The sequence below is a fragment of the Atheta coriaria genome, unplaced genomic scaffold (genome assembly GCF_025399875.1).
Source record: "Atheta coriaria isolate IRGN ID8LTWV9N9 unplaced genomic scaffold, Caltech_Dcor_3.1 hic_scaffold_7_pilon, whole genome shotgun sequence".
NCBI lineage: Eukaryota > Metazoa > Arthropoda > Insecta > Coleoptera > Staphylinidae > Dalotia > Dalotia coriaria.
In genome coordinates this window covers 11557758-11584671 of record NW_027045449.1, presented here as the reverse complement: position 1 = coordinate 11584671, position 26914 = coordinate 11557758, and the positions used below count along the sequence as shown (strand labels likewise).

The 26914-nt window shown below is 33.5% G+C and overlaps 4 protein-coding genes across 4 annotated transcripts; all 4 read right to left on the bottom strand.

Annotated features, from left to right (window-relative positions):
* Positions 1–809: 809 nt before the first annotated feature.
* LOC135795574 (uncharacterized) lies at positions 810–7532 on the bottom strand. The gene is made up of 9 exons (XM_065307290.1): positions 7297–7532; positions 6358–6741; positions 5532–5908; positions 5229–5463; positions 4432–4767; positions 2367–2705; positions 1533–2302; positions 1248–1476; positions 810–1171 (listed from the first exon to the last, which is right to left on the bottom strand). Exons 1-9 carry the CDS (start codon positions 7460–7462, stop codon positions 834–836), a joined length of 3174 nt encoding a protein of 1057 aa, XP_065163362.1. The 5' UTR covers positions 7463–7532; the 3' UTR covers positions 810–833.
* Positions 7533–7763: 231 nt separating this feature from the next.
* On the bottom strand, positions 7764–10510 carry LOC135795323 (cytochrome P450 4C1-like). The gene is made up of 5 exons (XM_065306963.1): positions 10290–10510; positions 9495–9878; positions 9058–9434; positions 8759–8993; positions 7764–8688 (listed from the first exon to the last, which is right to left on the bottom strand). Exons 1-5 carry the CDS (start codon positions 10453–10455, stop codon positions 8354–8356), a joined length of 1497 nt encoding a protein of 498 aa, XP_065163035.1. The 5' UTR covers positions 10456–10510; the 3' UTR covers positions 7764–8353.
* A 181-nt stretch (positions 10511–10691) lies between these two features.
* On the bottom strand, positions 10692–11668 carry LOC135795572 (loricrin-like). Its single transcript, XM_065307287.1, has 2 exons — positions 11558–11668; positions 10692–11451 (listed from the first exon to the last, which is right to left on the bottom strand). Exons 1-2 carry the CDS (start codon positions 11666–11668, stop codon positions 10870–10872), a joined length of 693 nt encoding a protein of 230 aa, XP_065163359.1. The 3' UTR covers positions 10692–10869.
* An 11342-nt stretch (positions 11669–23010) lies between these two features.
* On the bottom strand, positions 23011–25882 carry LOC135795602 (loricrin-like). Its single transcript, XM_065307319.1, has 3 exons — positions 25713–25882; positions 25195–25260; positions 23011–25097 (listed from the first exon to the last, which is right to left on the bottom strand). The coding sequence occupies exons 1-3, from the start codon at positions 25765–25767 to the stop codon at positions 23149–23151; spliced, it is 2070 nt and encodes a 689-aa protein (XP_065163391.1). The 5' UTR covers positions 25768–25882; the 3' UTR covers positions 23011–23148.
* Positions 25883–26914: the final 1032 nt, after the last annotated feature.

The window sequence follows — 26914 nt, the reverse complement described above, 5'->3', positions numbered from 1 at the left end:
GCCCCCTCTTGTTATAACGAGAGAGACGGACCGATCTCCCGTCTCATCTCGAGCGCTACCAGTCATTCCGTGAAACTTGTCACGCGGAATCCACACGAGCGGAGGCAGGCATAGCGTTCGTAGTGAGTGAACCGATCTTCCGTCTCTCTCACTCTAGCGGCATACAAACGAATGGAGATTTTCTCGTGCGGTTAAGTTTTCGTTGAATGTTTAACAGTAAAACAAAATGTGAAGTGCAAGTGAAGTGTTACAACAATTGCAACAAAAAACTTATATCACCAATAAGACGTTATCACGTAAACATCTCGATCGTAAACCTACTTTACAAACAACCGTTCTTTTTTAATATTAATTTTACCCGCGACTTCGTCCTGGTAGTATTTAATAAAAATGTAATTTGTTTTTACTCTCTTGTTCTAGACATAGTATGTGTCAATTCTATCAATAAGATTCGCAATTTTATTTTAAAGAAATTAATTATATAAAGAATTGCTAATAATGCACTTCAGCGCGCCATCTCGGATTCAACTATTTAACTATAACTATGATTGAATCTCAATGCCAACTTTTATCCTATAGAAAAGGGCTGTCTTTAGGGTTTTCCCGGCAATTATTCAAATTTTTCTCGCCGTAAAAAACATCCTTGGAATTTAACAAACATTAAAAAAAAAAGAATTGGCCAAATTGGTGTAGGCGTTGTTGAGTTATGCACTTACCAACAGATTTTGCGATTAATTTTTATATTATAGAATATAAGAATATATTTTTTATAACCTATAAAATTACACATACAAACATTGTACAATCACTTCATAAGTAAAATTATCTAATTTTTATTTCCTTGTCTCCACCAATATCTGCACCCCATTGGTACTCTTCATAACACCTTCCGCAATCGGATGTATATCTACACCCGCCGCTTTAGTGAATTTAAAATGTCTGACTAGAACAGCCAGCATAGACTTCATCTCCACCATTGCAAATTTCTGCCCAATACAATTACGTGGCCCAGCACTAAACGGAATATACGCAAACGGATGCCTTTTGTTCATGTTTTCGATCGTAAAACGCTCCGGAATAAACTTTTCCGGTTGCTCAAACACATCCGGATTGACGTGTGAACCATAAACGAAACAAGCCATGTTCAATCCCTTCGGGAAGTGATGACCATCTACATAAATCAATTATATTAGGTTATATTTAGTAATTTAATTATTTATAGGTAAGATTTAGGACTTAAGACTTACCAAAAACAACATCATCAGTCAATTGCCGGAAAAACATCGGAATCGTTGGCATAATCCTCATGGTCTCCTTAATAACCATCTCAAGATATTTGAGGTTAGCTAACTGATCATAGGTTATGTTCTCATCCGGCATACTTATAACTTCTTCGTAGACTTTTTGTTGTACTTCCGGATTGGCAGCGAGATAATACAGAGCAAAAGATGATGTAGTAGCAGTAGTGTCATGACCCTATAATATAACACATTGTAAATCTAACCTAATTTAACCTTTAAAATTAAACTTACAGCGAAAATAATTGTATCGACTTCTTCGCTTAATTCTAAATCAGTCATTGTGCTTCCATTTTCTTTCGCGGCTGTAATCATGTAATCCAAAAATGCCATACGTTTCTTAGCCCCAATATCACTCTCACTTCTAATTGGTTTGCCATTTGCATGCACCTCGATGCGTTTCCTCTTAATCACATCCTTTGTAGTAGATTTCACCTGGCCCACGCTGTCCATTTCAACTTTGTACCAATGCGAAAACCGATAGAGGGCGTCAAATCTCATCCAGAACGAAAAAGTTCTTTCTATGACTGTACGACCTAAAAATCGCACGCTTTTCATATACTTGGACTGTTCACCTTCCTTGAGAGCATTCACCGATAAACCCATTGCAGTCTCACAGATAATATCCAAAGCACAACTGGAGACATCAGCGAACACATCAATCAACTTCGTATCATTACCCAGAGCTTTCTTCCAATGCTCAACTAAATTGCACTCGTTTTTATAAAACACCGGGAGGAAATCTTTCAGAATGTTAAAATGAAAGGATGGAGTAATCATGCGGCGATGCGCACGCCATCTGGGATTCGCTGCGGAAACTAATCCGTCACCCAACCAGTTTTTCAGGAATTTATACGCTTGTGATTTGGTTATTTGTGTGCTTGAAGAAGTCAATGCTTCCATCAACTTCGGATCCGATGTGAAGACATAGGGATCAGGTCCCAGCTGCATTTTGTAAGTTAATCCATACTTTTGTTGATTTTGCATCAACACCGGCAATAAATCTAAACAAAACAAATTTTCAGGTTGAAAATAACCATAACCTCAAAGTGAATGGATTTTACTAACCTTCACATGATTTTATATTAAACACGCTTCCTACCAGAGGATACGCTTTGGGTCCAGGAAGATATTCAATCTTTTTGAAGAGTGCTCTTCGTTTTAGGAACCAATTCACGAATTTATAAAACACTATCGACCAAAAGGCAAACACTAAGATGCCTAACGTCGACATTTTTATTACTAAGTTGAACTTATTAACCTGATTAACTTTGTAGCCTTGTGAAATGTAATGAGTTATATCCGTTGGCTTGAGTGTTCGTTGGTTAACTAACAACAAATTTCGCGCGTAGTTTATTTTATAGTCGTGAAAAAAGTTTACGCAAAAATCAACGGTGTTGTAATAGGAGGCACGTTATCAGGTTTGATTGGGATGTCTGAGAGCAAGTCATCAGAATTAAATCGAGTGGATGACGAGGCATTTTTTGGAGAGAGTGTGTGTATTATAAACAAACATAGAATTTGTTATAAATAGAGTAAAATAAAATTAATTATTGTTGTTTGTAGGTAATAACATTTGAAGAGAAATGAGAAGAATGATGAAAAAAAAAATTTTTTTTGTTATAAAAAACTGGTTTTGTTTATATTTTTAGTATTATGTAATGATGCTTGTATTAAATAATACGTTGGTAGTATGTGTTGATGAAGTAGTTGACCTTGGATACGAAATTAATTCTCATGGCATGACTTGTTAGTATTTCGTAAACTAAATAAATCGGTAGTGGATGATTGTGTATGAATTGTTTGGTTACTGGGCACGCAGAAAGTAATGAGTGGATTTTGTGATCTTTTCTTTAATAATATAGGCTATCGTGATTTATACAGTAATAATTCATTTGTTGTATGTTTTAGAAATGTAATGGTTCATTGTCTACTCACATTTGTCTTATCATATTAATTAAAAAGTTACAGAGTAATAATTTTGTAATTAACACTAATGAAACATAAAAAGTGAAGAAAAGAGCACATTGCAATTCAATTAATGGCCCAAAAGAATATTTTTCTACTTTCATCTATAAAGCACTAATTTTTCTACAGTTTGTAGACACAAAAAGTGGTACTTTATATATGGACGGCCAAGCCGTACATAATATTCATTATGTACTTGCATTATGCACGGGACGGAGAAAGCGCCTGCGCAATTGCCTACGGTGTAGGACAAGACCATATGCAATGCCGTGCGACGTCAGTCAAATACGTCAAAGCAGGCGCTGCTGTTGCTCGTGTCGGAGCAACGCGATATGTCTCGACGCGTCACATGGCCCGGCGCGCAGTATGGTATTCATTAGAGTACGACCGAAAGTGAATTTTAGCCGAAACCGAAACCGAAACCGAAATTTCGGCCCTGCAATCAGTTTCGGCCGAAACCGAAACTAATTTACATAAACATATTTTTCTACTTTTACCTACACATCGCCAGTTTTTCCACGTTTTTTAGATACATAATCCATTTCGTGAGTAAAGTCCTCGTTTAGTCACTTGATACTTAATGTAGTATTAATATGAGCGAACTAAGATGGCAAGTAACGACCGCCATTAGCCGCGAAGTTAACCGAGCGACGCACGACAATTCACGAAAAGTGAGTTTCGGTGCGGCCGAAAGTTTCGGCCATTTTTGGCCGAAACCGAAACTGAAGCCGAAACTCGAATTCTTGGCCGAAACTGGCCGAAACCGAAACCGAAATTTCCGTCGGTCTCTAGTATTCATAACGTTATATTTGATAGTAGTGTGCGAGCAAATTTCGATAATTTAATATTCAAAAGTTAAAATACAAAAACCTCAATGTGAAACTAGAGTGAAAGTAGAAAAAATAACGTAAACATCACGTGGCCAAACGTTGTTAAAGACTCGATTGATTAAACGTTTGCTAGCCTCGCCCTCAATCAACCTCGTAAATAAAACTCCCGTTTAGCCACTTGATACTTAATAAACTATAACAAAGAATTATAGTTTGGATTTATTTATTTTCAAATTAAGAAACCGTGTTTATAACAATATAAGCTGTTGCGATCTGCAAAATTAGGATAAATTATTATAGTATACGTTATTTATTATTATTTATAACTATTTATCAATCGCGCTTTTCAATTGTAAGCCAAACACCATTCATGCTCTTGAGTACACCTTCAGCAACTGGTTGAATTTTAAAATGTTCATCTTTGGTAAACTTGAACTCTTTCAACAACTCTCCCATGAAGCACTTCATAGCAATCATTGCGTATTTTTGTCCGATACAATTCCTCGGACCGGCATTAAATGGTAAATAACCAAACAAGACTTCTTTGGCGTAATTTTTGTCTAAAAATCGGTCAGGATCGAATTGTTCCGGATTTGGAAACAGTTTTTCGTTTCTATGTGAACCATATGGAAACAAAACAACATGAACTCCTTTAGGGATGATTTTACCATCTAAAAGGAACAAAAAACGTAAAAAAAATGATATTATTAAAAATATTTCGTTAAGTTAAGTTAAATCTAATCATTTTGTATATTGTATCATTTAGTAAATTGTTTTTCTATTTTTGCATCATAGTGCGACTTTTTCTACGGTTTTGAGACACAAAAAGTAGTATTTTACACACGGACGGCCAAGACCGTGGCTAAAGAATATTATACACGGGCTTCAGTCACGGAGAGAAGCTTACAAATACAAAAGTTCAAATGCAAAATCTTAAAAAAAGTGAAAGTAGGAAAAATATCATATCTCATCTCATTGCTAAACGTGGATAAAGGGCTGTTTAGCGCACTTGTTACTTAATATACGAATATTTTCTTTTTATAGCGTGTGCTTAGGCAGACATGTCTATAAAACAACGCACGCTGTGATTAAAATAAGAAACATTTCAAAAATAGTAAAAAATATAACTTACCAAAAGGTAAATCATTTGTCATGACACGTGAATGTATAGGCACTGATGGACATAACCTCAATGTTTCCTTAATAACAGCATCTAAATATTTTAAATCTGCTAGTTTATCAAAAGTCAATTCAGTTTCTGAGCCGTACACTTCCAAGATTTCTTCGTGTGCTCGTTGTTGCATATCTGGATGCATTGCCAAGTAATAAAGAGCGAAAGATGTTGCAGACGCAACAGTATCATGACCCTAATATAAAATTTAAAAAATTAAAATTTTAACTGTTAGTTAGTTGAAACATAAATAACTTGACTTACAGCGAAAAGAAACGTTGTTACTTCTTCCTCCAACTCTTGTTTCGACATAAGTTTGTCGTTTTTGTCTATGGCTAACAACAAATGATCCAAAAACGCAACGCGTTTTTTTGTTTCAGAATTATCATTAATTTCTGGTGCGCTTTTATTAAAAAGCGCTGCTTCTCGAGTTTCTATCATATGATTTGTTAACTTTTGGATGTGATTCATCATTTTTACTTCTTGTTCCCGTTCAACGGACATGCCGAATAGAAAATGATACTGTTTCCATGATGATAATGATCTTTCAATTGATAGTCGGCCTAAGGATTTAATACTTTCAACGTAATCCGGTTGATTTCTGTCTCTTAATGCGTGGATTGAGACTCCCATTGCAGTTTCTTTAAAATAAAAATAAAACATTTATAGTATTTTTATCTATATGTACATATAACAACGTCGTGTTAGTTACAGCGTTTATAACTCAAGAACGACTGGAGAAATTTTGATGATCTATGACTTTTTGGATTCATTTACATCCAGAATAGCAGAATTATTATTAAAATATTAAAAATTACGATTTAAAAGGTGTTAAATAATGAATGAAAATTGTAAAGCAATTCAATCATAGTTATAGTTGAATAATTGAATACTAGTGGCGCTAACATGCATTATAAGCTTTTATGTTCATTAAAAAAATAAAATTACGAATCTTTTTGATGTAATTGACACATATTAGGTCTTGAACAAGAAAATAAAAATTAATTACATTTTTACTGAAAACTCCATAAATGAAATCACATGCAAAAACTAAGTAATGTTTAAATAATGTTAATGTTAAAAATCTTACCACAAATAGCGTCTAATGAACACAGTAAAATGTCTTCGTATGCATCAAATCTTTGATTCAATCGATTTGCTTTGAAAACATCTACAAGATGTTTGACATTCTTATTGAAAGTTGGCACGAAATCTTCGAGAATTTTGAAATGGAATGTTGGAGTAATGAGGCGGCGGTGTATGCGCCATGTTGGATTCTCGGAGGTTATCATTCCACTTCCCAGCCAGACTTTTAGGAATTTGATTGCTAGTGACTTTTGAAGAAGTGTGTGTGACGTGGCTACAATTTCGTTTAATCTTGGATCTGCTGTTATTAGAAAATTATTCAGGCCTAATTGCACACGATATGTTAAGCCATATTGTTTTTGGCATTCGATTGCGTTTGGTAGAAGATCTAGAAAAAATATACACTAGTTACAACTTTATTTATAAACGATTTAATCTAAAATATAAAAATAAATTGCAAAATCTGTTGGTAAGCGCATAACTCAATAACGCCTTGACCAATTTGGCCAATTCTTTTTTTTTAATGTTTGTTAAAGTCCAAGGATGGTTTTTACGGCAAGAAAAATTCGAATAATTGCCAGGTAAACCCTAAAGACAGTCCTTTTCTATAGGATAACAGTTGGCATTGAGATTTAATCATAGTTATAGTTAAGTAGTTGAATCCGAGATGGCGCGCTGAAGGGCATTATTAGCAATTCTTTATATAATTAATTTGTTTAAAATAAAATTGCGAATCTTATTGATAGAATAGACACATACTATGTCTAGCACAAGTGGATAAAAACGAATTACATTTTATTAAACACTATCGGGACGAAGTCGCGGGCCAAAGCTTGTCTCAAATAAAGTTATTGATGTTTATACAAAAATTTATTAAATGTAAATTTTGCTTTCTCACTCAATCACTATTTTGTACAATAATTACTATATTATTAATTTTTACCTTTTGCATTCCTAAATCCTTCCGAATTTCCAATCAACGGCAAAGCATTCGGGCCCGGAAACTCTTTCCATTTCTTAATACGATCTCGATAACTCAAAAACCAGGTTAGAAACTTAACAAATAGTAAAACGAAAACCGTAGAAATTAAAATGGCAAGAAACGACATTATTGTTGCCTTGTTGATCGACGTTCAAATGTTCGCTATTGAAACTACTGAACTTCAAGACTTAATCAATGGAAATATACTGAACGTTCATAATTAAGATTAATCGCATTAACTAATTGTGTCAAAGTGCAATAATAATATAATATAATGCATTGATATGAACTTCATTCATTCATTAAGAATACTTTTATTCTGCTTTAAATGAACATACGAGTTTATCAAACATTGCGAAAGAAATAAAGCATGTAAAACACATAAAAGTAAACAAAAGTCAAAGATAAAGAACTCGTATTATATTCAATTTGTACGCAATTAAACCATTTATTTCAATTTCAATTTCCAAATTTAAAATTAGTGTTGTGATGTAATTATAATTTTATGTTTGACATTCTTTGCTTAAAGTTTAAGCCTTAAACTTAACTTAAACAAATTAGAAAGTAAATATTTATTTTCTACTTCCACCTTTAAAGCGTGACTTTTTTCACGGTTTTTAGAGACAAAAAGTTGTATTTTGAACACGAACGGCCAAAGATGTGACTAAAGTACTTTAGTCACGGGTTTTAGATACGGATTGGAGTTTGCGTCTGCGCATTTGCCTATTGACTGACTGACAGACTTTTAGTTTTATAAAAAAGTTTTAAAATACACAAATTTTAAAGTACTTTAGTCACGGGCTTTAGTCACGGGTTAGAGCTTGTGTATTTGCTTACGGTGCAACACAACACCATATGATATGCCATGCGCCGAGAGTCAAACCAATTCGCATGTATTTATAACCTTAAATTTTTGAGTAGTGTGCAAACGCAGCTCAAAGTTTATAAAAAAGTTCAAATACAACAAGCAAAACGTGGAAATAGAGTGGAAGTAGAAAAAATATCGTAATATACTAGTTTAGCGAAGTTCAATTTTTACACGAACTCCATTGATGCTTTTCAGTACACCTTCAGCAATCGGTTGAATTTCAAAATTCTCGTCCTTAGTAAACTTAAATTCTTTCAAAAGTATACTCAGAATGCACTTCATCTTTGTCATTGCGTATCTTTGCCCAATACAATTCCTAGGACCTGCATTAAACGGTAAATAAGCAAACAATGCATTTTTCGTTAAATCATCATCTAAAAATCGATCAGGATCAAATTGTTCTGGATTCTTAAAAATTTTATCATTCCTGTGAGAACCATAAAGAAACAAAACAACATGCACTCCCTTCGGAATAATTTTTCCATCTAAAAATTAACAAAAAAAAAACAATTTAAATAAATTAAATAAATATTAATTAATTTTATATTTTTATACCAAAATGGACGTCTTCTGTCATGACACGTGAGTGTAACGGAACTGACGGACATAACCTCAATGTTTCCTTAATAACCAACTCTAAATATTTCAATTCTGCTAGTTTATCAAAGGTTAATTCACTTTCTGACCCATAAACTTGAATTATTTCATCGTAGACACGTTGTTGGATATCTTGATGCTTTGTCAAGAAGTGAATAGCAAAAGATATAGCTGAAGATACAGTATGATGACCCTAAAAATTAAAAATTAAAGCAAACATTAATTTTGAGGTTATTTTTTGTTGTATTTTGACTTACGGAGAATATAAACGTGTCTACTTCCTCTCGCAGTTCTTGATGGGACATTATTCCGCCATTTTGTTCCAATTCAGCTAACAAATGATCTAAAAATGCTTCGTGCTTCTTCCTTCCTAAATAATCCTCACTTTTTTTGTTGTTTCTGTCGCGAAACTCTTCAGTTCTGGTTTTAATTACGCTGTCGGTAATTTTACGGATGTGATCTATCATTTTTAATTCTTGTTTGCGTTCGGATGACATATTAAACAGGAAGTCGTACTGTTTCCAGAAGGAAAATGAGCGTCTCATAAGGATTTTACCCATGAATTTAACACTTTTCACGTAATTAGACTGATTTCCATCTTTTAACGCATTAATTGAGATTCCCATCGCAGTTTCTAATAATAATGCGTATAATAAATATAAAAATAAATAAAAATGTAGTGTTTGTATCTTACCACAGATGGCGTCCAATGAACACAACACAATATCTTCATAAACATCGAATTCTTCATTCATTCGGTTGTCTTTCATGAAATTCACTAGATGTTTAGCGTTTTTATTGAATATCGGCACGAAATCCTCCAAGATTTTAAAGTGAAATGTCGGAGTGATGAGGCGACGGTGTATCTTCCATCTTGGATTGTCTGCGGTGATTAATCCTTCTCCAAGCCAGTTGCGCATGAAGGTTACACCGAGCGATTTTTTGATTAACGTATGTGAGGTTGTGATTATTTCGCTTAAACGTGGATCTGCCGTGAATAAAGTGTGGACTTTTCCGAGTTGGACACGGAATGTCAAACCATATTGTTTTTGATATTTCAAAGCTTGTGGTAAAATATCTGCAACCAAACATACAAAAATCTTGTAGTAAGGTTAGTAATAGTAAATAAAACCAAAATTATAGGATAAAAACTTCAAAATTTAATTTTAACCAATTTTTATTTGATTTGTTATTATAAGTTAAGTTGTACTCGATTTTAAAAGATTTTTTTTATTTTCATTTTTAAAGCGCCAATTTTTCACAAAAAGTAGTACTTTAAACACGGACGGCCATGATCGTGACTAAAATACTTTAGTCACGGATTTTAGTCACGGGGTGGAGCTTGCGCCTGAACATTTTATAATAATGATAATAATAATAATAGGAATAATAATAATAATAATAATAATAATAATAAAACAAATAATAATAAATATTATATTGTTATTTTGAATTTAATCCAAAATAGCAATAAATAAATTTCTTTTACCTTTTGGTGTTTTAAATTCCAAAGAATGTCCAATAACAGGCCATGAAGTTGACCCAGGAAATTGTCGCCATTTTGCAAGACGATCACGATAACTCAAAACCCAAAAAACAAATTTAACAAAAATTAAAATCAAAACAATCGCAACTAAAATATTAATTATTGACATTTTACATCTGTTGTGTTGCACATAATACCAATATTCAACTGAATTATGAAAACTGCAACTTTCATATTAATTATGAATCTTTATTATGGAAAATAATGTGTTATCATTGAACATGAATAAATTAATTAATAATAACTCGATAAGTTATCATGTTTCAAGTTCAACGATGTTTTCCAGTCTATAAAATAAAATAAAAATGCAAATAATGAGAACTTTGACCAAAAAAAAAACTAAAATTAAAATTAAAGTTTTTATTAAATATGTTTTTACATTTTTTTGTACAATTTTACAAATGATTATTATTTACACACATTTTCAATAATTTAATCTTTTTTTTTTTGTGTTGGTTCCATGCAAGTTAAAAAAAAAATATCACTCATCTTTCACGGTTTTGGGTTTTGGGTTTCCAGTTGATTACCACCAACCGCCACCGCCACCTCCGCCGCTTTTCCATCCACCGCCACCGCCGCCCGAAGACCATCCTCCACCTCCGCCGGATTTCCATCCTCCGCCACCGCCGCCGCTGCTGATTTTCCATCCGCCTCCACTGCCACCCGATGACCATCCACTACCACCGCCGCCGGAAGACCATCCGCCACCTCCGCCGGATTTCCATCCACCTCCACCGCCTCCAGACTGCCATCCGCCGCCGCCTCCGCCTGATTGCCATCCACCGCCTCCATGTCCACCACCACCGCTGGACGGGACGATGATTTTGATAATTTTCACGGTTTGACCTCCGCCGCCACCGCCGGACCATCCACCTCCACCTCCACCGGATTTCCATCCGCCGCCACCGCCACCGCCGGACCAACCGCCGCCACCACCACTGGATTTCCAACCGCCTCCGCCGCCTGAAGACCATCCACCGCCTCCTCCGCTGGATTTCCATCCACCGCCGCCGCCGCCATAACCACCGCCTCCACCGCCGCTAGACCAGCCGCTAAATCCTCCATGGGCTGTGGCCACAGCCAAGATTAACACACAAACAAAGACCTAAAACAAAATATTTTATTATTAATTATTTATTTAATAATTTTTTTAAATTTTAGTTAAAAACACATTTTTTCACTTTTTTCACTTTTTTTTATTTTATGCACACCTTCATGTTTATTGGTTTCCACTTGCAGTGCACTTTGCCACTGCTTGGCTTGCTACCGTCTTCTTCGAGCTGGTCAAAGGTGACTCGATGCTTGCAGCGTTCGGCGCGCATCTTTTATACGAAGAGATGAACCTTGGCTGGCATGGCGCGGGTCCCCTTTCTCTCGCATCATCATCATCAGCGCACGGCGCACAGGTAAGTGCAAGTGGTCTTCAGCGGACCGAAACGGCGAAAACTCAAATTCATTCGTATACTCGTACCTACTACGCAAACACCACTTAATTGTAGATCACCGTGTCAACAATTATTAATCTCAATCTCAAAATCACACTCAATCTTTTCATAAGCATAAATTTATGTTTTTTGCAAATGCTTTTAATGTTTTAATGTTAATAATATTGTTATATTAATTTATTAATATTTTTTGTTTGTTAATTGCTTCCGGTTTGCTTTAAAAGTGTAAAAATAAATGCTTTGTAATTGTTGGTTAATGAAAGATGGACTGTAATTATGTTCTTAAGACTTGATATCCGTCGATTAATGCGAAATGGATTTGCCGAGATACAAAAACCTTCAGATTGTTATAAACGTGAATTCACGTTTAATGTTTTATTTTTACGCGAGTCTAATGTGGGAGCTATTAATAAACAATTTTATTTTTAATAAAATGCGTTTATTTTATGCATATTGACAGCGTGTAATAATTTTAACATTATAATTAAACTATTATCTTTAAAAGGTATGCAACCAAGTTTACTTGCATGCCAATTTGTTCCCAACTTAAAACTGCTTTAATAAAAATATTAACGAAATATTAGTTTTTTTTAATTATTTCGATTTTTTTTATTCTCTATAATATAAAAAAATTGCAAAATCTGTTGGTATGCGCATAACTTAACAACGCCTAAACCAATTTGGGCAATTCTTTTTTTTTAATGTTTGTTAAAGTCCAAGGATGGTTTTTACGACAAGAAAAATTCGAATATTTGCCGGGAAAACCCCAAAGACAGCCATTTTCTATAGGATAAAAGTTAGCATTGAGATTCAATCATAGTTATAGTTAAATAGTTGAATCCGAGATGGCGCGCTGAAGTGCATTATTAGCTATTCTTTATATAATTAATTTCTTTAAAATAAAATTGCGAATCTTATTGTTAGAATTGACACATACTATGTCTAGGACAAGAGAGGACAAACGAATTACATTTTTATTACCCAGACGAGACGGAGTCACGAGGAAAAGGTAGTTTTTAATAAATTTTAATTGTTTATGAATATTTAAAGTTATTTACCATAAAAAACTAAACATTGCTAATAATTATTATTAATTAAATCATGTTTATCAAATACCTACTAAAGTAATACTATATTCTTAATTATTCAATTTCATTTCCAATTAAAAATGCAACCCAATTTACTCTTCAGCACATTAAATTACCTTCTAGTACATTTTTAAGGTTATTTTCCAAATTAACAACAAAAAAACATTTTTTCATGTTCAAAATTAAATCGTTTTTATATCTTCCAATAGACTTTTAATAAATTTAACGACCTCAAACGCAATTATCCTTTTACGTTTACTTCGAGCGCAACAGGATATACCTTGAAGACGCGTCGAAGATGAGCACCTTCATATTCGCACATTTATTATGTAGTTACACACAAGTATATGATGTACTTCTGATCGCTTTCGGTGATCGATGAGCGAGAAACTCAACACATGTTCCGCTCAATTTGTTGTTCCGTCTGACATTCGTCAGCGTTGGTGGCGAATGCGAGGCCTTTAATTGCGGCGAAATAACCATGAAATTTAGATAATGCAGTTATACAACGCAATAATTCATAAACTTAATAAAACTGAAAGTGACTGCCGCTATAAAACGCTTGTTTATCTAACAAAATGAAATTACTTCTTCTTCCTTATCGCCACAAGTAATGAGAAAAGAGAATTAGTGACATCTATAAATAGGATTTACTACTAGAAATATTTACATGTATCATAAATTTAACCTCAAAATATATTTTATATTAGAAGAGCTTTTGCCCGCGACTTTGACCCGGTAGTGTTTAATTAAAGTGTAATTCGTTTTTACTCTCTTGTTCTAGACATAGTATGTGTCAATTCTATCAATAAGATTCGCAATTTTATTTTAAAGAAATTAATTATATAAAGAATTGCTAACAATGCACTTCAGCGCGCCATCTCGGATTCAACTATTTAACTATAACTATGATTGAATCTCAATGCCAACTTTTATCTTATAGGAAAGGGCTGTCTTTAGGGTTTTCCCGGTAATTATTCGAATTTTTCTCGCCGTAAAAACTATCCTTGGACTTTAACAAACATTTAAAAAAATAATTGGCCAAATTGGTGTAGGCGTTGTTGAGTTATGCGCATACCAACAGATTTTGCGATTTTTTTACAAAAATTTTTGTACTTGCTGCTAAAAAACAACAAAACATGTTCTTTATTGATAAAAAAGTAGAAAATTTACCTATACTAACAATTATTAATTAAATTTAACCTTAAAACACATGAAAGAAAAGATTTTCTAACAATTACATAAGTTATGAACAAGTTACCACTTGACAATAAAATAAATCACTGTTATACATTGTTTTACTTTGTTTTGTTCTATTTATTTCACGCTAACACATGTTCAACGTAAACTAATAACATTTAAACCAAAGCATGACAATTTATTATGAGTTACAGCACTATTATTATCACCATAAACACTTGTAAACCAATTAAAGCACTAGGAAAAGAAAGTAAGTAGTCTGCAGCAGTTATTAATTTTCTTATTCGTCATACATCTTTGTTCGTCGTCATCCAAGATAATTATTGATCCGAATTAAATCGTGTCTTCATTGATTGATGAATGTGATACAACACCAGTTGCAACATAGTACTACTTCACAAATTATTTATTTGCTGCACGTATATATTTTAATAAATTTATCGAGTGTTGAGTAAACTATTGGTACTGGTCTTTTGTGTGCTTTGTGTGAGGACATTTTAATTTCTGCGCGCTGTGCACTGTGTAATGTGCAATCATTTAATCATTTAAGATTTGCACAAGCGATAAAATCGAAGTTTAAAAATCAGCGTCGTCAACGCTCCACAGCGTTTCAATTAAGTTTTAAAGTTAATATTAGTGTTATGTAATTTTATTGCAAAAAAAAATCAATCGCTTTTCGTTTTATAGAAAAGTATTAAATTATTTTAATGTAAAAAAGAGTAAAATGTAAGTTGGTGGCATAAAATTTATTTTGTTGGTTTTTGTTTGTTTTACTTATTAATAAAGATTTGCAGTTATAGAGCGGTATATTGTGGTTGAATGAAGTAAAAATCAGTTTTTTGTTTGTTTGTTTTTGTTTCACGCCTAAACGACTGAACCAATTTTGATAATTTTTTGTAGAAAGATAGATTTTACTTAGGAAACGAAAATAGAATAGTTTTAATTATATTCTGAATTTATTTAAACTATTTATCATGGAAATTGTAAATAAGTTATAATTCTTATTAAAACGCAAAAAATTGTTAAATAATAATTATTATTTATTAAAAAATGTTATAAATAATGTTTTATTCTTTACTAGTTTTAATAAAAATGTAATTCGTTTTTACTCTCTTGTTCTAGACATAGTATGAGTCAATTCTATCAATAAGATTCGCCATTTTATTTTAAAGAAATTAATTATATAAAGAATTGCTAATAATGCACCTCAGCGCGCCATCTTCGATTCAACTATTTAACTATAACTATGATTGAATCTCAATGCCAACTTTTATCCTATAGAAAAGGCTGTCTTTAGGGTTTTCCCGGCAATTATTTAAATTTTTCTCGCCGTAAAAACCATCTTTTGACTTTAACGAACATTTTAAAAAAATAATTGGCCCATTTGGTCTAGGCGATGTTGAGTTATGCGTTTACCAACATATTTTGCGATTCATTTTTATAATTTTTTTTCCTGAAAATTCACAATTTTGTACTTAATTATAAAATGTCTAAAATTCTCTTTTTTCTCTTTTTTTGTATATAAAATTAAGTTATAAGTGCAAAAATATCACTTTCTGCATTTACTACAATACATTATAACATATGCTCCCTGCATACCTGCCTTCTTACGTTACGTTACGCTTGGTAAAACAATAATTAGTTTAATTGTCGAGTTTGTTGACCTGCGCATGCATTGTGATCGGACGCGCTGCGCTCGATTACGCCGATTGCGATATTACAAATTGCTATTTTATTCATCAGCGCATCAAAACGCAGAAAAACTACCGAAAAGAAAGTCAAGTTTATGACACAACACACAACAACGAACACGTTTTATTATCATATAAGTACATTATTCATTATTATGCGCTTGTTGACTATTGCTATTGACATCGTGTTACAACCTGCAAGAATTATTTATAAACATCACATGCGCGTAATTTAGACAGATGTGCTTCGAGTGCGATTCAAGCGATTGCAAAATTGCATTTTATTGCATTTGATTGCATTTAATTTCGTGTGTGCGATTTAAAAAGAAAAAAATGAAGAATATACACAAAACGATGTGAAATCCGAAGAATAATCCTGGGAAATAAGTATTTTATTGTTGTCATGGTCGAAATAAGCGGCAAAAGAACAGAAGAGAAGCAAAACGGATTTAGAGTCGTAATTGTTCGTTTTGCCTAATTGCTAAGTATTAGAATTAAAAATACATGCATTTCATCATAATTTTTATTATAGTTTAGTGTGGAATCTTGAATTAAGATATTACAACATCATAAATGTAAAAATAGTTTATTGATATATGCTTAATAATAATTAATGTTTATGTAATATAAAATTTTGCAGTAAATTATAGGCTTTTATTGTGTAAAACATTATCTATAATATAAAAATAAATCGCAAAATCTGTTGGTATGCGCATAACTCAACAACGCATAAACCTAGCTGGCCAATTCTTCTTTTAAAATGTTCGCTAAAGTCCAAGGATGGTTTTTACGGCGAGGAAAATTCGAATAATGCCGGGAAAACCCTAAAGACAGCCTTTTTCTATAGGATTAAAGTTGGCATTGAGATTCAATCATAGTTATAGTTAAATAGTTGAATCCGAGATGGCGCGCTGAATTGCATTATTAGCAATTCTTTATATAATTAATTTCTTTAAAATAAAATTGCGAATCTTATTGATAGAATTGACACATACTATGTCTAGAACAAGAGAGTAAAAACGAATTACATTTTTATTAAACACAACCGGGACGAAGTTGCAGGCAATAGCTAGTTATAAATAAAATGCATAAAATTGCAATATCTATCAAAATATTAAATATACAGCAGTAGCAAAAATATGGTTCCCTAGAAAATTTAATTCTACATCTTGTAAGTATGATGCTTAAAAAAAACTTGTAATATTTTAGAAATAAAAATAAAAAACAATTTTTTTGCTTTCAAAGTTTCCCACTAAAGAGCAGGAAGCAAAACACTAAATCAGTGCAACTTTATACCCACATCTCTATCTTATGCAACTAAATTTACATTTGCCTTAAATTTTATTCATTCTCTTGTGTTGTGTTACATTTTTTGTTTTCTTTTATAAACATAACTTTTCACTTTATGTAGTTTTAAGCTGTGGCGCACTTAAAATTAAATTACAAATCGTCGCTGGCGAGTCACAACACTGATGACGCCTGCGATAGTTGCGCTTTATTGTTTTGTGAATGAACCCGAATCCAAATTCGAATACGAATCCAAAAACGGAACGAAAGAAGAATAAAGAATGAAGCATCAGTTGCGCGAATTCATCGTGCGAATCACACTCAGCGCTCTTTTGTTCCTGACGCGCAAGCGGTGTTGTTATTCAATTTTCGTGACATCTCAATTGAATTGAATTTGCAATCCGCGAATGCAACTTATTCACAATTAACTTTGCAGTCGGTTAGACACGTCTCGAAAATAGTCGCGCAGTGCATCGCAAGTCGCATACTTAAGTAATAGACAACAAGGCACAACAAAAGTATTGTTAAATAATTCAACGCGTTTTGGCGTGCCAAATAGAAGCCAACAACCTTTTTTCATCTATAATATAAAAATGAATCGCAAAATCTGTTGGTAAGCGCATAACTCAACAACGCCTAGACCAATTTGGCCAATTCTTTTTTAAATGTTTGTTAAAATACAAGGATAGTTTTACGGCGAGAAAAATTTGTATAATTGCCGGGAAAACCCTAAATACAGCCATTTTCTATAGGATAAAAGCTGGCAATGAGAATCAATCATAGTTATAGTTAAATAGTTGAATCCGAGATGGTGCGCTGAAGTGAATTATTAGCAATTCTTTATATAATTAAGTTCTTTAAAATAAAATTGCGAATCTTATTGATAGAAGAGAGTAAAACGAATGACATTTTTATAAAACACTAACGGGACGAAGTCGTGGGCAAAAGCTAGTAACAAATATTATTTTGTTTGTATGTTTGTGACGCTTTTAAACAAAACCCACTGAAGCAATTTTTATAAATTTTGGTATAGAAATAGTTTTGTTTGAGAAAAACAAATAGGCTATTTTTGTTGCAAAAATTTCATATACAGGGTGTAAAATTAGAGACAAAAACTAATATGACAATTTAATCATACTTATGTTTATATAATTTCATTCGAGATGGCGCTAAAGTGCATTATTAACATTTTTTTAATTTAAATCGAAAATTTTATTAACAGGTGAAAAAAAATGTAAAAATCCTTAAAGAAATATTTGCATGTAATTAACGGCTGTGTAATTAATGCATATTGCAGGTTCATGCGGTAATTTTCCGTCTTGTATGAGCCTTGACCGTTTCACAAGAGATAATTTATTAAACTTCTCGTGGTCAGGCAAATAAATGCATTTTAAATATTGTATTTAATCGAGAAAACATTAAAAATCGTTTTAATGCAATGATTAATGTGTTAAATATTATCTAAAGCAGTAAATCATAGCGAATGGACATTATAAATGCATGTTTGGGATTTATTGTTTATTTGTGTCGCTTTCACGCATAAACCACTGAACGTATTTTGTTAAATTTTGGTATAGAAATAATTTTGAGGAAGGAAAAGCAAATAGACGCAAATTTGTTGTAAAATATTAACTTTAAGGGTGTAAAATAGGGGTTTAAAGTAATTATAGGGATTTAATCATAATAATACTTCTATAATTTTAATCTAGATGCCGCTTAAGTAGATAATTAGTATTTCTTATTTTTATTTTTATTAAAATTGAGATTTTTAGAAGAATTTCAAGGAAATTAACATAAAATTGATGCAAAAACAAAATAAAAATTAATTAAACTATTTTACTCGTAAATTAAATTCTGCGCAAACACAACTAATTAATAATAATATCATAAAAAATACAAAAATCTATGCAACCAAATATACACAAATTTAATATACGTATTGCTGTAATCACACTTTAAGTAAAATTATTTATGCATGGATTTTATGTTAATGTCTAATTTATTACTCTGCCGATGTTGAATGTTAATGTCATCGTTTAAAACATCAATGAATTTAAATAAATTTTATTTGCTTGCGCGCGCCGCCGCTGCTTCTGTGTGTGAATGAGTTTCTCCTTTATCTTCATATTATTTGCTTAGAGCTAACATTGCTCGTTGTCCGCTGCTCACGATGATGATTGCGGCATCGTTGAAGTCGTCCGGCGGCATTTAAACTAATATTCAATTTGGTATTGGCCGTTGAGCGACGAATCGCGGCCATTTGCAATTACATGCCACTCGCATGCAATTTTGACCTTTTTCTTTCCACACGCACATCACCACACAAGCATTAATGTTAAATGCAGTTAAATGCATTATTAATGAATTAAAATTAAATCGTATGCTCTTAAACACAGAATTAAGTTATAATTAATATTATGCTGGTAGTGGGTATGGAGTAAGGAGTAAAAAATAGTTTAGAATTGTGACGAAATTTGAGTTTACAATTTTCGCGATTGCGGCATCGTTAATAACACCATTCGACATTCGACAGCTATTATTAAACAGGTAAATCACGCTGGTTTTGTGTGCATGTACTAATAAAATCGAAAAACGTCGTTTTTATTGGCGGCTGATGACGAAAAACTCGATGGAAACGTGTCGGCAGGTGTAATTGTTACTTTCAACACTCAAATTGTGCTTATTAGATGGATTAAATTTATACTGATTGTTGGCCAACAACCGTTTCATGCATCATATTTTATATTTACTGTTTTTATTAAGTTTTTAAGCAACTAAAGCATAAAATGTTGTTAAAATATGTATTAATAGGTTAAAACTGTATGATTCCAAATTATTTGTTTGTTTGTGGCGCTTTCAAACCGAAACTAATGAAGAACGTTTGATAAATTTTAGTATACAGTTATTTGTAACTAAGGAGAAACAAACAGACTACTTTTTGTCGCAAAAATATAACTAAAAGGGTGTAAAATTTATAATATAAAAATAAATCGCAAAATCTGTTGGTAAGCGCATAACTCAACAACGCCTAAACCAATTTGGCCCATTCTTTTTTTTTAGTATTTGTTAAGGTCCAAGGGTGGTTTTTACGTCGAGAAAAATTCGAATAATTGCCGGGAAAACCCTAAAGACAGCCCTTTACTATAGGATAAAAGTTGGCATTGAGATTCAATCATAGTTATAGTTAAATAGTTGAATCCGAGATGGCGCGCTGAAGTGCATTATTAGCAATTCTTTATATAATTAATTTCTTTAAAATAAAATTGCGAATCTTTTTGATAGAATTGACACATACTATGTCTAAAACAAGAGAGTAAAAACAAATTACATTTTTATTAAACACTACCGGAATGAAGTTGCGGGCCAAAGCTAAAAATAAACAACCTTGGCCTAATATACTTATTATTCTTCAACTAAAGTATATCATCTTTTTCTTTATATATTTAAACAAGTTATTTCATCAAACATTTAATATACATCGAAAATTACTGATTCATATAACATTTTGTAGCGTATGCCACCCAACATACATTCCTCTATAAATATGCAACTACAATAACCTCTAATTATATATTTTTAATTCTTTAACTCTAAAACAATGTAATTTAAAGCTCTTGTATAATCTGCAGCTGTGTACATTTGATGCGAGTCGTTAATGATCGTTAATTAAGTTTGAATTATGTTGATTTCGATATTACTTCAAGGTGTTCTACTCTACGTGCAGGCATCTACGTCTTCATCAATGTACATCAAAAACGCAAAGACGTTGCTAATCAAACCCGAGAACAATAAAAAAAACTCATACATCCATAGCAATTGAATACAATTAGATGTAATCAACGCTTTGGAAGTAATACAACTCATAAATATTTAACTCTTTTTTTTAATGCGCATGCGCATAAAATATTCGTGTGAATTCTGCGTGTATAAAACACTCAACTTTCTTTAAATTTTCTTCGGCTTTTTTTACATTCCAGGTCCGAGCACGACTCACACGCATTTATTAGCTGTAAAATGAAAATGTCGGCGATGAAATTGAACGCAGAGTGCAATCAATAAATAAAACGTTTGGTGTATAACGTAAAGCAGTAAAGCACGAAACAATTTGCGATAGCATCTCGCATGATGTGATCTGCGGTCAATTTCAAATCTAATTTTATTCCTTTGTTCGCACATTGGATACTTTGAGATGTCTGTGAGTCGAATGAAAAGAAAATTTACTTTCACTTCACATCGTTACCATTTTGCGTTTTTTTTTTTCGTTTTTATTATTATTGAGTCTCGTAATTTCATTATCGGTTAAATCGATTAAAATTATTTAATGTTACAGCAGGAGGAATACAATTTTAGATTGGAAATGTTAAAGATTAATAACCTTGGTGTCAATGCATTGAACATATTGATGTAACATGTGTTTTAATGTATAGATTTATTTGCTATTTTTAGAATAGGAATAAACATTAAATTATTACTAAATTGTTTGATTTATTTCAGTGGAGTTCTTCTTTAGTGTGTTTACTTTGACCTTCCTTCATGTGAGCATTAAAATTACTTTCATTTGTTGGGTTGTTTGCTCAATACTCATCCATTTGTTAAATTATATTGTGGTAATATATTGAAATATATGCAACCAAATGCACACTTCAGTGTATTAGGTAACTTACACATCATACATGAAATTATTGCCAAATTATTTGATTTATTTTTTCTTAAGTTTTTGTGTATGTTTGCTTTGACCTTGTTTTATAACAACACTTATATTACTTTTATTTGTTAGTTTATTTGCTTAGTATTTCATTAAAATTATTATATTGAAGTTATACGTTGAAGTATATGCAACTTTATTCACATTCCTGTAAATTAGGTAACACCCTAGATCCTAAAATTGTTTTTTTTTTATAGATTTTTTCACTTTTCCCGCTATTTCGTCAAGGTATTGTTTAATAAAAATGAAATTTATTTTTGCTCTCTTGTTCTAGACATAGTATTTGTCAATTCTATCAATAAGATTCGCAATTTTATTTTAAAGAAAGTAATTATATAAAGAATTGCTAATAATGCACTTCAGCGCGCCATCTCTGATTCAACTATTTAACTATAACTATGATTGAATCTTAATGCCAACTTTTATCCAATAAAAAAGGGCTGTCTTTAGGGTTTTCCCGGCAATTATTCGAATTTCTCTTGCCGTAAAAACAGTCCTTGGACTTTCGCAAACATTTTTAAAAAAGAATTGGCCAAATTGGTCTAGGCGTTATTGAGTTATGCGCTTACAAACAGATTTTGCAATTCATTTTTATATTATAGATTTATTTATTTATTTTGATGTGATCTCATAATTAAGATGACATTTAAAATTAATTCAGTTCTCATGTTTTGTATATTATTATTTTTCTATCTATAACTTAATAATGTCCTGCTGAAGCATGGGCTGACGCTGATGCTGTAGCAAAACCTAAAAACAAAGCAAAATTAGAAAACATTACACTTCATTGTTTTGTCTTATTCAACGGCTAAAACAAATACTTACTTCCGGAGTATGCGCCTCCACCACTTGCCGCCCCTGCTCCTGCTCCTGCTGACGCTCCAGATAAACTTGATGAAGTATACGCTCCACCTGCTCCACCTTTAATACCAGCATAACCTCCTTGACCTTGATTGTTACTACTTCCTGAATTACCATAAGAACCACCGGCAGAACCTCCTTTTACACCTCCATAACCACCTCCAGATGATCCTCCATAACCACCACTTCCACCACCACTATTCCCGGATGATCCACCATAACCTCCTCCAAAACCACCGCCAAAACCACCTCCAAATCCTGCACCATCAACAGATCCATAAGACCCACCAAATCCATATGAATCATCTTTGTCCACAAAATGGATGGCGTCGTCTTTATCATTAGGATTATAACCATCAGGTTTCTGACCATCTTTATCTCCAAAATGAGTACAAGAACTTCCTATGCAAACAGTTCCACCAACATGGCCTTCATTGTTAGAACCACAGTTTCCTGAAGAACATGGTGTACCAACATTACCAACAGGGGCGGTTCCTGGATCTTTACCTCCATAACCAGGTAGACTTATATCCCCACCAAAACCAGGACCAGAGTTATTATTTGTGCAAGAACCTCCGGTACAACCAGAGCCTGACCCAGTATGACCTTGATTATTTGATCCGCAGTTTCCTGATGAGCATGGTGAACCAACATTACCAACTGGGGCGGTTCCCGGATCCTTTCCTCCATAACCAGGTAAACTAATATCCCCACCAAAACCTGGACCTGAACCAGTATGACCTTGATTAGTTGACCCGCAGTTTCCTGATGAGCATGGTCCTGCAACATTACCAACTGGAGCAGTTCCGGGGTCTTTACCCCAAAGCCAGGACCAGCTAGGAAGCCATTTCCACCTCCAGTGGTACTACACAGTCCTCCTAAGCAACCAGGTGTACCACTTGGGTTTTGTGTAGCACTACCTCCGTAACTACCCGATGAAGAAGTAGAAGTGTGACCACCTGCATTACCACAATTACCTCCCACACAAGGACTTCCATTCGGAAGTGTTTCAAATGGATTAACAGCACCAGGGCGTCCATTTCCAGTTGGATGACAAGCACCACCTACACATGACCCAGTTCCAATTGATCCATATCCACTATCACTAGGTTTGGTGGGTTCAGGTGCTTCAAACGGATTTGTGGTAGGTGGTTTATAATTTCCAGGAATCTTACCACCAGTACTGGTACTGTGAATATCTGTAGTAGGAAAACCTGGTGGGATACCACTTGGGGGAGGTTGATAACTATCTATTACTTTACAACCACCTGGTGGACATTTACTATCATCCAAAGGTTTTGGAATGGGTCCAACTATATCTGGTTTAGATGATGGTGTCAATTGACCATAACAACCTTCACCTGAACATTGGGGCACACGAGGTTCTTCCGGTTTGTTGTTATTACAGTTACCAGAAGATCCACATTGAGGTTTACCATAAGAAGGTCCTAGATGACCACCTGGTCCTCCATGGTATCCACCATCACTATTACTACCAGCAGTTGTTCCAGTGGAAGTAGAAGTTGCTACAGTAGGTTTACTATCGTGAATACTACCAGCAGGTCCTGGGAAAGGACCAGTGTAATGATGTTCACCGGAATCATGTCCTGGATAAGATGTAGGATTAGAAGTAGGACTGGTGAAAATAGGTGTTGATGGTTTTTGTTGATTTGATGGGTATGTGGGATATTGTCCAACTGGTTTACTATCATGAATACTCCCTTGAGGTCCCGGGAACTTATTCCCGCCAGAACCACTTGTAACACTAGTATGTACACCTCCTTGGTTACTTTGACCACCATGACCACCAGTAGTAGTAGTAACAACAACAACAGTAGGTTTAGACCCACCATTATGACCATACGCAGGTTTACTATCATGTATACTACCTCCGGGTGCAACTGATGCAAATATTCCACTTACACCATAACCTCCTGAACCAGAACTAGAACCAGAACCAGCAAAAGCTCCAGATGAACCTCCTTTGATAGGTCCTGTAGAGATAAACAACTCGGAAGGTATGCCATCTGGTCCTGGAACTGGTCCGGTCCACTTTTCACCATCGATTATAACTGTGGCGGTACCTCCACTTCCAAATATATCTTGATTACCTCCCTGGCTACCACCTGGACCACCAAAGTGACCAGCTCCTGGGTTACAACCGCCTGTGTAGCAGGGTTTTGAGGAAGCACCACCGTATCCGCCGCCATAACCACCGGAACTGCTTCCACTGCCGCTACCACCAAAACCGGAACCGCCGTTTACGCCGTGGTAACTTCCGGAATAACCACTGCCACCTGAGCTTCCTCCGTAACCGCCTCCGTAACCACCTCCATATCCTCCGGCAAAACCGGAACCACCGCCGTAACCTCCAGCGAAACTTCCGGATTGACTTAAAATTCCTTTGATACCATTAGCTATGTCTTTGATTAGTTCTTCGCCTTCTTTACTGTCCACACCACCAGAGCTATAGGCTAAAAATTATACATAAATAAGGTTAAAACAAATCATAACCTCAATAAACATATCTAACCTTAAAATTAAGTTAATTCTGAGAAATAAATAATTTACCTGATGAACTTGCTGAACTGTAAGCACTTGAACTGGAACCACCATAGCTATATCCATATTGTGAACCTAAAAAATAAAATCTGTTGGTAAGCGCATAACTCAGCAACGCGTAGACCAATTTGGTCAATTCTTTTTTTTAAATGTTCGTTAAAGTCTAAGGATAGTTTTTACGGAGAGAAAAATTTAAATAATTGCTGGGAAAACCCTAAAGACAGCCCTTTTCTATAGGATAAAAGTTGGCATTGAGATTCAATCATAGTTATAGTTAAATAGTTGAATCCGAGATGGCGCGCTGAAGTGCATTATTAGCAATTCTTTATATAATTAATTTGTTTAAAATAAAATTGCGAATCTTATTGATAGAATTGACACATACTATGTCTAGAACAAGAGAGTAAAACGAATTACATTTTTATTAAACACTACCGGGACTAAGTCGCGGGCAAAAACTAGTAAAACAATAAACAAAATGGCGGATTGTGTTTGAAATTATTTTTGTTTGTTTGTTTTCTACTTACTTGAGTCAATTAATATGGACGCGATGAAGCACACCGCAACGAATTTAAATCCCATGGTCGCACTTAAAAAACACAACAACTAAAAGGTGATAATTAAGATCTCGTGGTTGTGTGAATTTGTGTCGATGATCGCTGGCGTAATCGCCGACCGCGAATGCGATCCGCGATGGTCGCTGCCGGCGTATTTATATCGACTTTACATAATTCTGCTGTCTGATCAGATGTCGGCACATCTGAGCCGGTTTTTCTTGCATTTTTTGCGCGTGGCGTGGATGTGTGTGTGTGTGTGTGATTTACGAATTGTGTTACAGGATATCATAATTTACAATAAGACAAATGGGAATAAAAATAATATCTACACATGATGTTTAACGTATGTTTAACGTTAAGTTCTTCAATCACTTTGTATATAGGTATATAATTTGTTGAATGGTTGGTTAGAGGGTTTTTACTAAGCGCACATTTAGCATATTTTAAAATGTTAGCAAAATGTGAACTTGAATTGCTACAGATAGAAAAAAGATTCCGTTAGATCCGCCCAAAAATTTGATTTGTGTTTTATGAGTTTTTCCCAAGAATACAAACAACATACAAATACAAAAAAGGTAACAAAACACTTTTGACTTCTAAAAGTTCAAATAGATCCGGAATAACTTCCCAGAATGTCTTTGTATCTAATAAAAATCAAAAAATTGGAAAATTCGACAGAAATATTTCAATAAATTTAAATTAAACTTGCAAATTTATAAAATTCAAATATTTAGCGGTTTTAAAAAGTCTTGTTCTGAACAATTTATATTTGCGTAAATTTGCATAGAAATATATTTTCTTTACTGCCTAAACACTAATAATCAATTTTCCTTAACTAAACTCTTTATTTATAAAAATAAAAACTCATAGTGAGGTCAAATAAATAAATTAATTAATCAGAATATAAACACATGGAAACAAATATGAGCAGTTATGAATAATTATATTATTATTGTGTACTGAGAAATCTAGAAAATCCAAATTTGGAAGCACAACCGCAATCAAGGATGTTATTCATAAAACGCCATAATGAATTCAACGTATTCTTGTTACCTACATCATTTATAAATCTTAAAAATAATAAATTATTTATTTTTATTTCTAGATATATACTAATACAATACCATTCATAATAAGCATTTGGCCTTCATAAGTTCATCCTAAAAATCTGC